The sequence below is a fragment of the Schistocerca americana genome, chromosome X (assembly GCF_021461395.2).
Source record: "Schistocerca americana isolate TAMUIC-IGC-003095 chromosome X, iqSchAmer2.1, whole genome shotgun sequence".
NCBI classification, from domain to species: Eukaryota; Metazoa; Arthropoda; class Insecta; order Orthoptera; family Acrididae; genus Schistocerca; species Schistocerca americana.
The window spans coordinates 281944165-281958708 of record NC_060130.1 but is presented as its reverse complement, the minus strand read 5'-3'; the positions used below and the strand labels follow the sequence as shown (position 1 = coordinate 281958708).

General features: G+C 39.5%; 1 protein-coding gene across 2 annotated transcripts in view; it reads right to left on the bottom strand.

Moving 5' to 3' along the window:
* Positions 1–14544, bottom strand: part of LOC124556035 (Fanconi anemia group M protein homolog) — a 242759-nt gene that overhangs the window by 121000 nt on the left and 107215 nt on the right. For both annotated transcript variants that reach the window (XM_047130070.1, XM_047130071.1), the window contains exon 6: positions 9075–9164. In XM_047130070.1, coding sequence (XP_046986026.1) covers positions 9075–9164 — 90 coding nt within the window. The remainder of the gene's footprint in view (positions 1–9074; positions 9165–14544) is intronic.

Here is a 14544-nt window from a genome sequence, read left to right as displayed (position 1 = left end):
TGTTCTGTCTGTATGTATGTGTTTTGAATGAATGTGCTTTCAGTGCTAAGTGCTGTACTTCACTCATAACCCTGCTTCTGTATCTGGACTTGATAAGGATACAATGTGACGTTGTTTGGTGTGTCTGTTTGGTGGAGACACTGGGTACTTCACACCATTGACATAACCCTGTCCAAATAATACTATGTAGATGATGTCATATATACGGGCAGGAACCAGAATACAAAAGAATATCGTTACCAAGGTCTGTGTGTTCAGAAAACCAATGGATTTCAAAGCGGAAACAAGCCAGTTGCATGTCAGGCATCCATTAACTTTTTTTTTTTTTTTTTTTTTTTTTGAGATGCTGGTCAAGAGCTGATGTAAGGATTTGACCGGGTTACCAAATAAAACTGGTGGAATGACATGATATGTTCAACAAATGTGTATTTTTACTTGGATAGCATAGTCCAGCAGTGGTTTGAGAACAACGAAGAGAAACTTGTTAGCTGGAACAAATTCCAGGGTGACATTTGGTGTCAATCAGCAGCAAGTCCACTTACCAGAAGAACAAACGAAGAACAGGGCCCAGTGTCATGGAGAAATTACACAGATTACATACAGAACGTTTTGGCCCTATGCCTCATTGTCAGTTTCAGATTCCCAGAAGCTGACAAAATCTCACACTTGATGAAAGGAGTCACCGAAGACCTGTGGATCACCGAAGATCTGTACCAAGCTCTTCTGGTAAGGATGTCATAACAACAGGGGAATTCATCAAGTGGTGCCAGAACAATGAGGAAATGCAACAGGAAATACTTTGACAAAAAAACTATGATCAACTTCCAAATGTGGTTTCAATGGCAGTTGTGGAAGATAACCACAACCTTGCCTCTCTCATACATTGGGTAGTAGGGGAAGAGATACAGCAGTTTATGGCAGCCAAACCAAGTAGGCAAGAGATAGCAGCCATAAATGTTGATCCTATACATCAGAAGGTAACCGCTGTAGAAGTAGTGTATTGATCCTTAGCACCAATCTCTACCACCAGTCGAGCGTGCCAGGTAGAATGGACTTGACCAACTTACGACTTACACCGCTGTCATCAAACAACAAGCCAGTATCTAGCCAGAGCAAGTACAAACAACTCTGCTGCTAAGTATGGTGTCCCACAGCAGAACGCATATTTAGAGGACAGATGACAACATGCTGGTATGTTTCTACTGTGGATGCCCTGGAAATGTTGGATGGACAATTGCAGAGAAAGAAGGCAAGTTTTTGACTACTACTATGCTGCCAGACATCAACTATCACAAAGTTCTATTCATGCCAGACAACTGCACATGATTATAGTCGATCTGTGGGACTAAGCCTGTTGCTGTATCCTGCACAAGGTCGTTCCTAAACATGCCATAGTAGTTCCCTGTTGTTGTACAGAGATATCAGCTGCTCATCTAGCTGCCGAATTCATGAAAACTAAGTGAGCAACCATCTACGAATGTGAGGCCGCTACAGATAAAAAATCTTCCGTGGACGACAGTTACCATGATGTAAGGAGATCTCATAGATGTCATCACTGACAGCACACCTGTCTGGGAGCTAGTTGGGTACTAAGACGCTTCCTTTTCTGTAATTTTGAATGCTTGTTGTCACCAGCTAAAAAAACAATGTTTCATGATATGAAAGAAACTGTGCTGAGTCTCAAATGGGAAAAACGCCCAGCTGATAGGAACACATACTGCAAAAATAACTACCAATGAAAAAAAACAGCCCTTCAAATTTGTTATTTTTATGGAATATAGTCACTCAGATGCAATTTCTTGCACCCATCACAAACAGTCATAGACTGTGGATGATCAGAGCTCCAGATTGACGAGGCTAGTCAACCAATTAGCCAGTCGTCATATACAGTGCTACTGGCAGAAATGACGAACAATGTGGGAAGAAGTGGAGACGATGCTGCACAATGACATGGAGATGATGCTGCACGATAACATCATTGAATCTTAAGAGAGTCCTTTATCCTCTCCAGTGGTTCTTGTGAAAGAGGAGGATGGTATGTGACATTTCTGCATCAACTACAAATGACAGAACAATTTCACGAAGAAAGGTGTTGGTGTGGTGCTGCCATTATTGACACCCTAGACTGCTTGAAAGGAGCAAGTTTTCTCAACTATGGACATGCAGCAAGGCTACTGGAAAATCAGAAGCTGACTGTGAAATGACTACTTTTATAACACCTGACAGCCTTCAAAGTTATGCCGTTTGGACTATGTAAAGCTACAGCCACCTTCAAATGAAGGATAGACAACTTGTTTCGATGTATCTTTGCTATCTGGATGATATGGTCTCTCTTAAAACATTCAAAGAATGTCGAAGCCACCTGACAACCATGACGAGGTGTATTCAGACTACAGGCCTTCGCCTAAGTCACAAAAAGTGCTTCTTCATCACCCAAGAAATAAAAGTTGCAACACCTAGTTAATGGCGATGGAATCCAGAGAAAATAAGAGCAGTCTCAGATTATCTGACTCCTCGGCAAACTCATGACACGAGACCTTTCTTGGAATTCATAAATAACTTCTGTACCAAGCCACATGTTCATTGCAAGAAGTACTGCAGATAGATGGCAAATTTTCCTGGAACAAGGTGCAAGAAAGATAGAAAGATCTTTCTTTGTCTTTAAGGAGGCACATCATCTCAAGTCCTTGCATTGTACGACGAGAGTGACAAAACAGAACTTTGTCAAGAAGATAAACATTCAAAAGCATTATTGATTCCCTCCATATGAAGTCCTACTACAGCAAACTGAAGAATTCTCAACAATTGCGAAGCTCCGAGAGTACGGGCCACCTTCGATGCTCATCTTCTTGAAGAGGACGCGGCAACACAAGTAGACTACAAGGAACTGCCAGAGCTGCCATACAGAGGATCAGTGACAGAATTCAGATCCAGGGTACAGTAGCCAGCTCTAATGACAACATCTGAAACAGCAGGTCACCATGTCTCTGGGAGAGGAAGCAGTGCTGCGAGCTCTGCTGAACACAGTACGGTGAAACGGTCAATAACCCTGGCTGACATGTCGTGGATCATCAGTTCGTGTACAACTATTACCAATTGTTTGTCATTTAGTATTTATCATTTCTTATGCTTGTATATTCTGCGATATTTGATGTTTGTATAAACAGGAGCACACTGTTCAGGAGGGCTGTTCTGTCAGTGCGTTCATGTTTGTAACAAACATGCTTCCAGTGAAGTGGTGTAGTTCACTAGTGACCCTTCTTTCTTATATGCGCTTGGTCGTGGTCACAATGTGACATTAGTGGTGGTGGTGGTGGTGGTGGTAGTGGTGGTGGTAGTAGTAGTAGTAGTAGTAGTAGTAGCAGTAGTAGTAGCATCCTGTGTGAGAAAAAACTGACAACCACCCAGAAAGGGAGGATAAAACATACGAGGGTAATCCCAAAAGTAAGGTCTCATATTTTTTTTATAAGTACATAGACCTGTTTATTTCTACAATGGTTTACATCGGTTTACAGCTTGAACATTTAGCTATTTTTTGACATAATCACCATTTCTGTCGATGCATTTTTGTAGACACTGTGGCAGTTTTCGTATGCCCATGTCATACCAGCTCGCCGTCATGCTGTTCAGGAAGTTCTGAACCTCTTCTTAAGTGTCCACACACTTATGATGACATAGGACCTAAAGCCAAAGGTAGCAAAGCAAAATCAGAAATACTGAATCCAGTTCCCAAACGTTCCTTTACAAAGTAAATTACAGTGGTACTGCCCTGGCTTAATCCTCACACCATTGCAAAGATGAATGATATAAATATTTGTGTCCATGGGGCTGAGAAACAGCTGAAGTCCTCCAAAGTAGAAGATGCTCCAGTGTTCAGTGGAATCACTATCAGATTCACATACACCATCTTCGGCCGTGTCAGCCCCTCTTAACCCAAAGTGGTTTAACAACAAAATTTGTAAAATGCTGAGGGAGCAAAGGCTATTGCTTCTTTGGTTCAGAAGAGAATGTGTAAAATGACATCAGGCAGAGGTTAGCAGAGATTTGTGCATCTGTAAAAATACCTAAGTGTGAAGCATACAACAACAAGCACTGTCTGCCAGAGAACCCGAGAAAATTCTGGTCCTATGTAAAATTGCTAAGTGGGTCTAAGGCTTCCATCCAGTCACTCATTGGCCAGTCTGGTGTGGAAGTAGAAGATAGCAAAACAAAAGCCGAAGTTTTAAATTTCGCATTTAAGAAATCGTTCATGCAGGAGAATTATACTAACATACCTCCATTTGACCATCACACAGACACCTGTATGAACAATGTAGTAATAGGCACCTCTGGCGTAGAGAAACAACTGGAAGAGTTGGAAACGAATAAGTCACCAGGTCCAGATGGAAACCCAGTTTGGTTTAACAAAGACTAATTTATGGCACTGACCCATTATTTTGTTTGAAATTATCCCGAATCTCTCACCCAAGTGAATGGAAAAAACTGCAGGTGACTCCTGTATACAAGAAGGGTAAAAGAATGGTGTTGAAAAATTACAGACCATACTGTCCAGAAGGTGCCAGCATATGGAGTAAGTTCCCATATATGTGAGTTGCTCAAAGACTTCATAAGTAACAAAACACAGTACATTGTCCTTGAAGGTGCGTGTTCCAAGACAAGGTTATCTTCAGGAGTGCCCCAGGAAAATGTGATAGAACTGCTATTATTTTCAATACACACAAATGATCAACAGGGTGGGCAACAATTTGCAGTTGTTTTCTGATAATGCTGTGGTGTATGGGAAGGTGTCACCATTGAGTGACTGTAGGAGGATACAAGATGACAGACAAAATTTCTAGTTGTGTGATAAATGGCAGCTAGCTCTAAATGTAGAAAGTTAGTTGAGGTGAATATTAAAACAAACCCTTAATGTTAAAATGCAGCAGTAGTAGTCTCATGCTTGATGCTGTCACATCATTTAAATCTCTGGCTGTAGCACTGCACAGCAATATGAAATGGAACGAGCATGCGCGGACTGTGGCAGAGGAGGCATATGGTAGACTTTGGTTTGTTGGGAGAATTTTGGGAATGTGTGGTTCACATGTAAAACAGACCGCATACTGGGTGCTAGTGCAATCTGTTTAAGTGTTTGGGATCCGCACCAGGTCGAGTTAAAGGCAGACATTGAAGCAATTCAGAGGCGAGCTGCTAAATTTGTTACCAGTAGGTTGGAACACCACACAAATATTACGGATATGCTTCAGGAACTCAAATGGGATTCCCTGGAGGGAAGGCGATGTTTATGAGGAACACTAGTGAGACAAATTCAAGAACTGGCATGTGAAGCTGACTGCAGAATGATTCCACTGCCGCCAATCTACAGTTCGTGTATGGGGCATGAAGATAAGATAAAAAAATTAGGGCTCATATGGAGGCATACAGACAGTCATTTTTCCCTTGCTCTGCATGTGAGTGGAACACAAGATGAAATGACTAGTAGCGGTACAGTGTACCTGCTGCCACACACTGTACGGCTGTCTGCTGAGTATAGATGAAGATGTATAGACGAAGATGCACATGTAGATTTTGTGTCTAGTATATCCACGTAGATGATAAAATTGGTCACATGATTGGCAATTATATACGTCATCATGTTAAACAGAGTCCACAATGCCCTAGAAACCCTGAATCAGTGAAAAAAAAGTTTCTTACACACTTTATTCAGGAGACAAATGTCTGTTTCTTGTATGGGATTTTCTCTTACTCAGTCTCTGGGACATGCAGCAGTAGAGTCCCAATAGAGGATTATGACTCTTGAAGTGTCCTAGATGGCAAGGATGTGAGAGTTCATTTAAGATACCTCTAAGTATCACATTTTGTGCCTCTAAGTACCACATTCTGTGAGAAAAATACAGAGTACACCATAACTTTCCTACAGCTATGTATCACTGCAGTAACTGGAAGTTGTGGAGTTGTTAAAATCACTGACTGGCAGTGCTCTTTCACTGGCATTTTGCCCTTCCATCACTAAGATAATCATTTTCATTGCCAGACTATCCCCTTAGGACAGGAGACTCAGATAACTTAAAGTATGCCTCCCATAGACACAAGTATCTTGGTCTTACTCATACATACTTGGTTCTAAAATTTCTATACAGGCATCCTGAACATATTCACATTACAATGTAGTATGTATAGCAGTCTATCGGTGAAGTTCGAAGTTAGGAATACAGTTTCTCATGTCAACATTCCTGTATAAACTTTCTGCCTTTTTTATACTGTGCTGGGTTTAAATGATAACTGAAGATTATGGTTACGTCCCCCACAATCATGTGTAACAGTCAATCAAATTATTTGATGGAGAAGTCATGCAGAGACTAACAAATTTAAATATTCTACCACAGATTGTGTTGATGTCTGTGACAGGTGGATGCTAACAGCATCACCAATTATGTTTGTAAGTAAACAGCTTCTACTGTAGCCTCAGAGCATAGTGCACTTGCTTCAAGCACCATTATGATTATAACCAATGGTTTAGTTAAAGGAATAGTACACTACCTTAATTCACTGGAGTCTTTGATGACAGAATTTCAGTAAGTTGATGCATGGGACAAAAGTTTTCTCTCTTCAAAAATATTTATATATTTGTTTTTGAGGTTTTGCTCTGCAACCACTGACTGGTCCACATCAATACATTTAATCTGGCATTGGATTTTTGCATGATGTTCTGACAATCTACATCAGTCACAACTTCTTGTTATAAGGATGTAACATAGGCAAGATATATCAATATATATTTTGTACTGACAAATATTTCTGTTCCGTTACACACACATCTTGTTCTAATTTTACCAGAATTATGGATACGTCTTTTGATAGTTGTAAAAAATTGTTGGGGTCTCTGGACTTTCATTTTTATGACTTCACACCTAAGGGATATGAAAGGTAGAGTCAAAAAAGCCTAAGTAAAATAGATTAGGGAACATAGCAGCATGTCCTGTGCAGTTCTACAATTGCTGCTGCAATCGGAATAAATTTTATTAATTTCAAAGAACCCTGTGACCAACTATGTCTTTTGCCAGGTACAGCATCTTTCTCATTTTCTTGGAGCGTCGCAAGATAGGTTCAATACTTATTTGCCCAGGATTCTGGCCATTTTACTATATGTAGCCGAGAAGTCAGGAGTACTTTAGGGATATCTCACTGCAATGCTTGAACATATGTGTGTGTGTTTGTGTTTTTCAGAGAGTATACGATGTTCACCATAGCCATTCATTTCTAGAGCAATATTCTACACACTGTTTTATTGCCCTTCACGGCAAGCTATGCTGGACTTCAAGATTTCAACAAGATAATGCCTGTGCATTAGGGAACATAGCAGCATGTCCTGTGCAGTTCTACAATTGCTGCTGCAATCGGAATAAATTTTATTAATTTCAAAGAACCCTGTGACCAACTATGTCTTTTGCCAGGTACAGCATCTTTCTCATTTTCTTGGAGCGTCGCAAGATAGGTTCAATACTTATTTGCCCAGGATTCTGGCCATTTTACTATATGTAGCCGAGAAGTCAGGAGTACTTTAGGGATATCTCACTGCAATGCTTGAACATATGTGTGTGTGTTTGTGTTTTTCAGAGAGTATACGATGTTCACCATAGCCATTCATTTCTAGAGCAATATTCTACACACTGTTTTATTGCCCTTCACGGCAAGCTATGCTGGACTTCAAGATTTCAACAAGATAATGCCTGTGCACACAGGGTGAGAGTTTCTACTGCTTGTCTTTGTGCTTGCCAAACACTACCTGGGCCAGCAAGATCACTGGATCTCTACTCAGCTGAGAACATTTGGAACATTATGGGCAGGGATGTCCTACCATCTTGGGATTTTGATGATCTAATGCACCAAATGGACAGAATTTAGCACGATATCCCTCAGGACGATATCCAACAACTCTATCAATCAATACCAAGCTAAATAAATGCTTGCATCAGGGCCAGAGGTAGATCAAAGCTTTACTCATTTCTCAATTTGTGAAGCTCTTTCTCTTCTCTATTTGTAAACTGTTTGTAAAAATCAATTTTAAGTGTTGGCATAATGTTGAAGCAATGTTATAGAAGTGTCATAGCTTACACCCACAGTTCACCAATGTGCATCCACAATTCACCAATGTTTGCTACCTTGTGGGATGTATGCACATTCTTTTAGAGATAATAGCTCAACTGCTACACTACAGACACAATGAGCTGCAATCGGCTGGCCAATTGCCACCAAACCATCTTTTCCAATGAGTCTCACTCAAATTGTGATGGCTGTGTTTAAATGACAGTAGACATTCTCAGCAGTCACTGCTATATCAGTAAAGTTACGGAGCTTGAACAGTTAACCTTCAGTGTATTCTTCGAACTGCTTTCTAACAAGACTACACTCACACAAGTTTCCTGGACTGTTCCACACAGCTACTGTGCAATTCATATATTGTTTTTTTCTTGTTTGTCTTTGTTGGCATGCTGTGCACTAAACTTGTCTCGAATTCTTGTCAATCAGTAACTCATCATCCATGTTGCTTATCTAGTAACAACTACAACTGCACTTCTGATTCGGGTTGAAGTTGTCTGGGGTGGCACTGCTGAGTGACAATCAGAGATTGTTTGAATTAATATCATGATGGATAGATACTATTATCGTAGCATCATTACCAAGTTCACCAATTACTTATTTTTTCATTAAACTCTTCATTTAATTGTTTACTTCTATCATCGTAGATTACATACAGGCAACATTTCATTCATCTCCAATTTTTTGTTTATAGTGTTGAATTTTGGCACAGTAGTCTACACGATGTATCCATCTGCAGAAGTGGCTTTGGAATCTGCATTAACTGTAGTTGACAAGGAGATATTTTGAAGATATTTGCCTTTTGGAAGAGGAATTACAGAACTAAACCATGTATATCAATATTGGCTTCCAATATAGTATCTATTACCATCACCAGATGAGTATAAACAAGTGCCTGACATATTGAGAAATAAAATTATTACCCTATAACCCAAGCAAAATTTTAAACTTAGGACAAATGGTAAAAAGCATCATACCTCTTGGATTGCATTAAAATTACTTCCTGGTGTTGCAGATAATGCCAAAATTCTGAAAACAGCTGATTTACTTCTAAGCTGTTTTATGACCTGAAAATAAAACAGAAAAAAAATTCAGAGCAAAGCTTTCAATACAGAAAATATAATCCTTACAGTAACTAGCATCAAAGCAGTGTGACAAGCTGTCATATTTTACCAACTTATATGATAATTAATTACCAAACTTTTAATTAGTCTCTTCAGTTCCTGCTGAGATTTTCGAATCCTTAAAAAAACAAACTTGTAAATTACATAAACATAAAGATGACACACTGAGTTGCAGAAATAGGTGCAATGAAAGGAAACACACACACAAAAAAAGCATGCACACCTCTTGCACACGACTGCTACCTCTGGCCACTCTAACCAGAATGCAGCTGTGTCATGTCGTGCGAAAGCAGCAATCCAGAGTGGGATGGTGTGGGGTGGGGTGACAGGGGAGGAGGGGGTAGTAAGGTATGGATGGGGGGGAGAGTGGTCAGCACTGCCTGGCATAGTGTGCAGCGACTAGCGGGCAGAATGAGGCTGACAGACGCAGTGTTGGGAGGCTATGGTGGAGGGCCGGTGGGGGAAAGGGGTGGGGAATGGGAAGTGGAAAAGGAGAGAAGCAGGGAAGGGGAAAAGGCAGGTGGGTGTGTTGGCAGAGAGCGATACACAATGAGCATGAGGGGACATGAATTGGGAGGAGGTGATAGGACATACGGGGCGGAAAATGTTGAGTAGAGGGTGTACGGACATTAAGTTAACATAGGTTGAGGCTAGGACGATTTCAAGAGCGGAGAATGTGTTGAAAGCATAACTGCCTTCTGCACAATTCAGAAAAACTGGTGGTAGGATCCAGATGACCTGGGTTGTGAAATAGCACTGAAATCAAGCATGTTATGTTCAGTTGCATGTTGTGCCACAGGGTGGTCCACACTGCTGTTGACCACAGTCAGACAATGGCCATTCATTCTGATGGACAGTTGGCTGATAGTCATACCAATGTAAAAAGCTGTGCAATGACTGCTGCAGAGCTGGTATATGATATGGCTGTTTTCACAGGTGGCCCAGCTTGTGACGGGATAGGGTAAGCCTGTGACAGGAATGGAATAGGAAGTGCTGTGTGGGTGGACTGGGAAGGTCTTGCACCTGGGTCTTTCACAGGGATATGATCTCTGTTTCAAGGGGATGGGATTGGGTGTGGCACAAGGATGGACTAGGTTGTTGTGGAGGTTGGATGGGCAATGGAACACCACTATAGGAGAGGTGGGAAGCATCTTACATAGGATGTTCCTCATTTCAGGCCATGATGGTCGATAATCAAAGCCCTGAAGAAGAATATGGCAGAGATCTCTGCCCAAACTCTTTGCCTTTACAAATGTCTGCTTGTGTCTGTGTATGTGCGGATGGATATGTGTGTGTGTGCGTGAGTGTATACCTGTCCTTTTTCCCCCCTAAGGTAAGTCTTTCCGCTCCCGGGATTGGAATGACTCCTTACCCTCTCCCTTAAAACCCACATCCTTTCGTCTTTCCCTCTCCTCCCCTCTTTCCTGACGAAGCAACCATTGGTTGCGAAAGCTACAATTTTGTGTGTATGTATGTGTTTCTATCGACCTGCCAGCGCTTTCGTATATATATATATATATATCCATTTGGAGTCCACTAACTAAAAGTGGACACTGCAAGATCCAAGTACTGTGACTTGCACCATATGAGACAGTAATGTATCTCGAAAATTGGAAACTGCTCTGAACAGACATGTTAAGCTCACTTTGTTCCAACTGAGTAGCACTAAAAATCAACACGGCTAACACAGGTTTTTTTCTTTAGTTGCAATCTACTGTTCTCATATTCCAAAAAAATTCTCTTCTTATGGCCTTACGACTTCTTTTCTCAATTATGAATCAACTGCATGTATGATAGTAGTATATTGTGCCCTAATGTATGTTGCACAACATTCCACAAATGCTGTGACCACTGCCTTCTTTACCATGTTTATTGGCACCTACATAACATTTCTTCGAATCAACAGGTGCTTATATACATCTTTAAGAATTTGAACATCTTTTGCTGTTGAGATCATATGCATATGGATTTTACAGTACCACGAGTATCAAAACAGGCACGACATGTTTTCCATGACAGTAGCTACTCAAAACGAACTCCACCACACAATCATTTTGTCTATAAATCCTAAGATGAGTGAGGATAAATACCAGCACAATGAAAAATATCCTCAACTCAGAGCCATGTGGGACTGAAATCTGCCACAACTCTGGCTCAAACGGTTAATATATGCTGTTAGTTTCAAAAGACACAGTTTGGATCACATTTCTACAAGTTCTCTGTTTTCAGTTAGAAAACTGATAAGAAATTTTAAAGATTGTTACCTGAAGACGACAGAAGGTGATCAACAGCCTCAGCATCTGACAGAGGTAAAGGTCTGGCTCAGGAGGCAACAGAGACTACAGTAATTTCATCTCAGTGAACAGTATCTAGATTGCTACACGTGTCTATCTTGTCAACTATTATGCTTTCCCACTATAACATGCCAGGAAGGAACAAATACAGTGTAGAATGTTAACATGTTTAAATATAAATTTTCCAAGTCAATCCCCAGAAGTGCTTCAAGCAACATAGGCCTCCTCAGAAATCATACTTCAACTCACCAAATAAAAGATTTTGTAATTTATTTCATTTTATTTATTTATTTACTTTTTTACAAGAGACACTATATTTGCACAGTTTTTGCACTAAAAATGATTTACTGCTTGTGGGGTTCAGATATGTTAAAAATATGACACAAATAATTGGAATCATGTAAGAATTTTTTGTTCAAAAGAAAACTTGGAGCTAGTACTTCCTGTCATTTTCCCAATGGGTTGATAACCAACTGCAGGAAGATCAGAGAATATATGTCACCTATACATAATGAAAACTTAACATAGCTGTGCAGTAGCTATTATGCTATTATGACCTCAGCAGAGAGGGAAAACATTCAAAAACGGAAGAAAACATCAAAACAACAACAAGTCAGCATTGATGTTGTTGGGGACATAGTACTTAATCAGTTAGATAATGATGCAGCATCGGACAACATTGCTCAGTGGCAACATTAAAAACATTCCCTGTGAGACACCAGGGTTGTAAGGAAATTAACATGAGTGTATATATTTGACTTTGCGCCGGAAGTATGGATGACTATCAAAATAACACAAACAGCCATGTTTAAAAACAGAATATATTTTTGGATGGTAACATTGATAATTCATGTGCTGTTACTGGCATTTGTTATTTCCGTTCAGGAAGTTTAACTATTGAATATTTGCAGATGGCATAGTAACTATAACAAAGGAAAAATTGTGCAAACATTCCAAGCAGTCTTTAAATTAGGTGTGATTCCATGGGAATAATTATGCCCCAAGACCATGATGTAATCCAGGACAGAAAGAATGTTAGCATCTATCATAACATCATCTGTATTTTACTGCAGATCTAGATTTCAGCTAGCAGTGCAGCTTTCATCAGTGCTATAAATACAAAAATAACACAGGAATCAGACACTGACAAAGCAAAAGAGCCAAGAAGCACGTCACAGTTGTACAAAGTGCCGACTGCACTACTACATACTGTTATAGGTAGTCATGTAGACTCAGCGTAGTTATAACAAGACATATTACAAGATAACATTGATATGCACACGATCAGTCAAACTGAGGCTGCTGTTTACAGACCAATACAGTTAACATCAGTTTACACCATGCTGGATGGCCAATGTCCTCTATTTCCACTATCCATATACAGGATGAATCACCTAACAATTGCATTGCAAATATTTTGGACATGGAAGGTACTATTTATGTGCTGCTTTTACAGAACTGAACTGTAGGCAAGAGCAACCAATACACAGATTTTAAAACATTGACGAAAGTGCAGTTTTTTTACAACAGTTAGAAATTTTTAAATGAGACAATGCCTATTAACAGTAATATCCTAAAAGTAGTGTAAATGAAAATGTCAGTGGTGCCTGTGCAGGAACCCAGTGCAAGTAGTTTATGAGTTATCGTTTTGTGACCACTGTATACACTGACAGCTGTTTGTTTCACCTTATTGCTTAGATGCTAGGCAACTACGTTACGTTTGCTAACATTGTGGTGTGTGTACACTGCAATTGCATTGGGACAGTCCTGTCACTTATTGTGTAATAGTGGACATAGTAGGACATGCTAAAACAACATGCTTGGTGGACATGCTCATGGTTTATGGTGAATGTAGGACGTATGTCGTTCATTCCTGTGCTGTGTATGCCAAAAGGTATCCCAATAGACATCAACCTCTTCAAACAATTACAAATTATACGAAATGGCTTATTACTGCTGCCTGCACTGCAATTTCTGTTGAAATGCTAGAACATGTGCAGCAGTCATTGCATGGTGCACTGCAAGTTTGTATTAATGCTGATGGTGGTCATTTTAAGGTCAGGCTTTGAGGGTACTGGTTCTTTATGTGTCAGACCCCACAGATGTACTGTCTTCTGTTTGTCCTAGGTAATGTCCCATTTCACGACACAACTACTCCAGAGATGTATTAACATCAGTGTAGGGCTGCACATAAGCACGTACATGAAATTCACATTTGTTTACAATGTCCAAATTACAGTACCTCATAAACTACTTGCACTAGAGTCATGCAACAAATACTATTGACACATTAACTTAGTCTACTTTGATTATGGTAATGTCAACACACACTGTTGCATTGAAATATTTGTACCCTATGTAAATAGACACACATTTGAAACTCAGAACGTTGTGTATGGGCTGCAAAAGTGGGTTCCTGCCTACAATTCCAATCTGTGAAATCTGCGTATCAATGCCACTTTCCATTATTGAAATATTTGCAGTGCAAGTTTTATGTGGTTACCACTGTATAAAAAAAAGTGGGTTAAGATAAAATTTATACATAAGAATAAAATGAATCCAAATAACAATTACAGTAAAACACAATTTTGTCAGGAGGCACATAAATTAAAATAAGTATTGTGACAGTATTGCAATACATTGAGTCCATTGTTATGAAGTACATTATAATTTATTAAAAAGCTTCATTCCATAAATTATTAAATCTGGAGTAACATACTGATGTAAAAATTATAATTGGCCATTCTTTTCTTTATTTTATAATTTAAAAATATTAAATATAATCACCAATACAAATGAATTTTGAAGTAAGTGTCATGGCTGCCTGTTGAAAGTAATATACCATAAAATGTTTATAATATGCTTGTTAGCAAATTTAAGAACTATATATAAATAGCATACATTGTTGTTAAAAACTACATTACAAAGTGTGCAATCTGTATATACTGGAAGTATGACTTAGATTTTTACTTATACAGTTTGTATTCATTTGGTACACAGCCAAAATTACTACATAGGGCTAGGTCCCG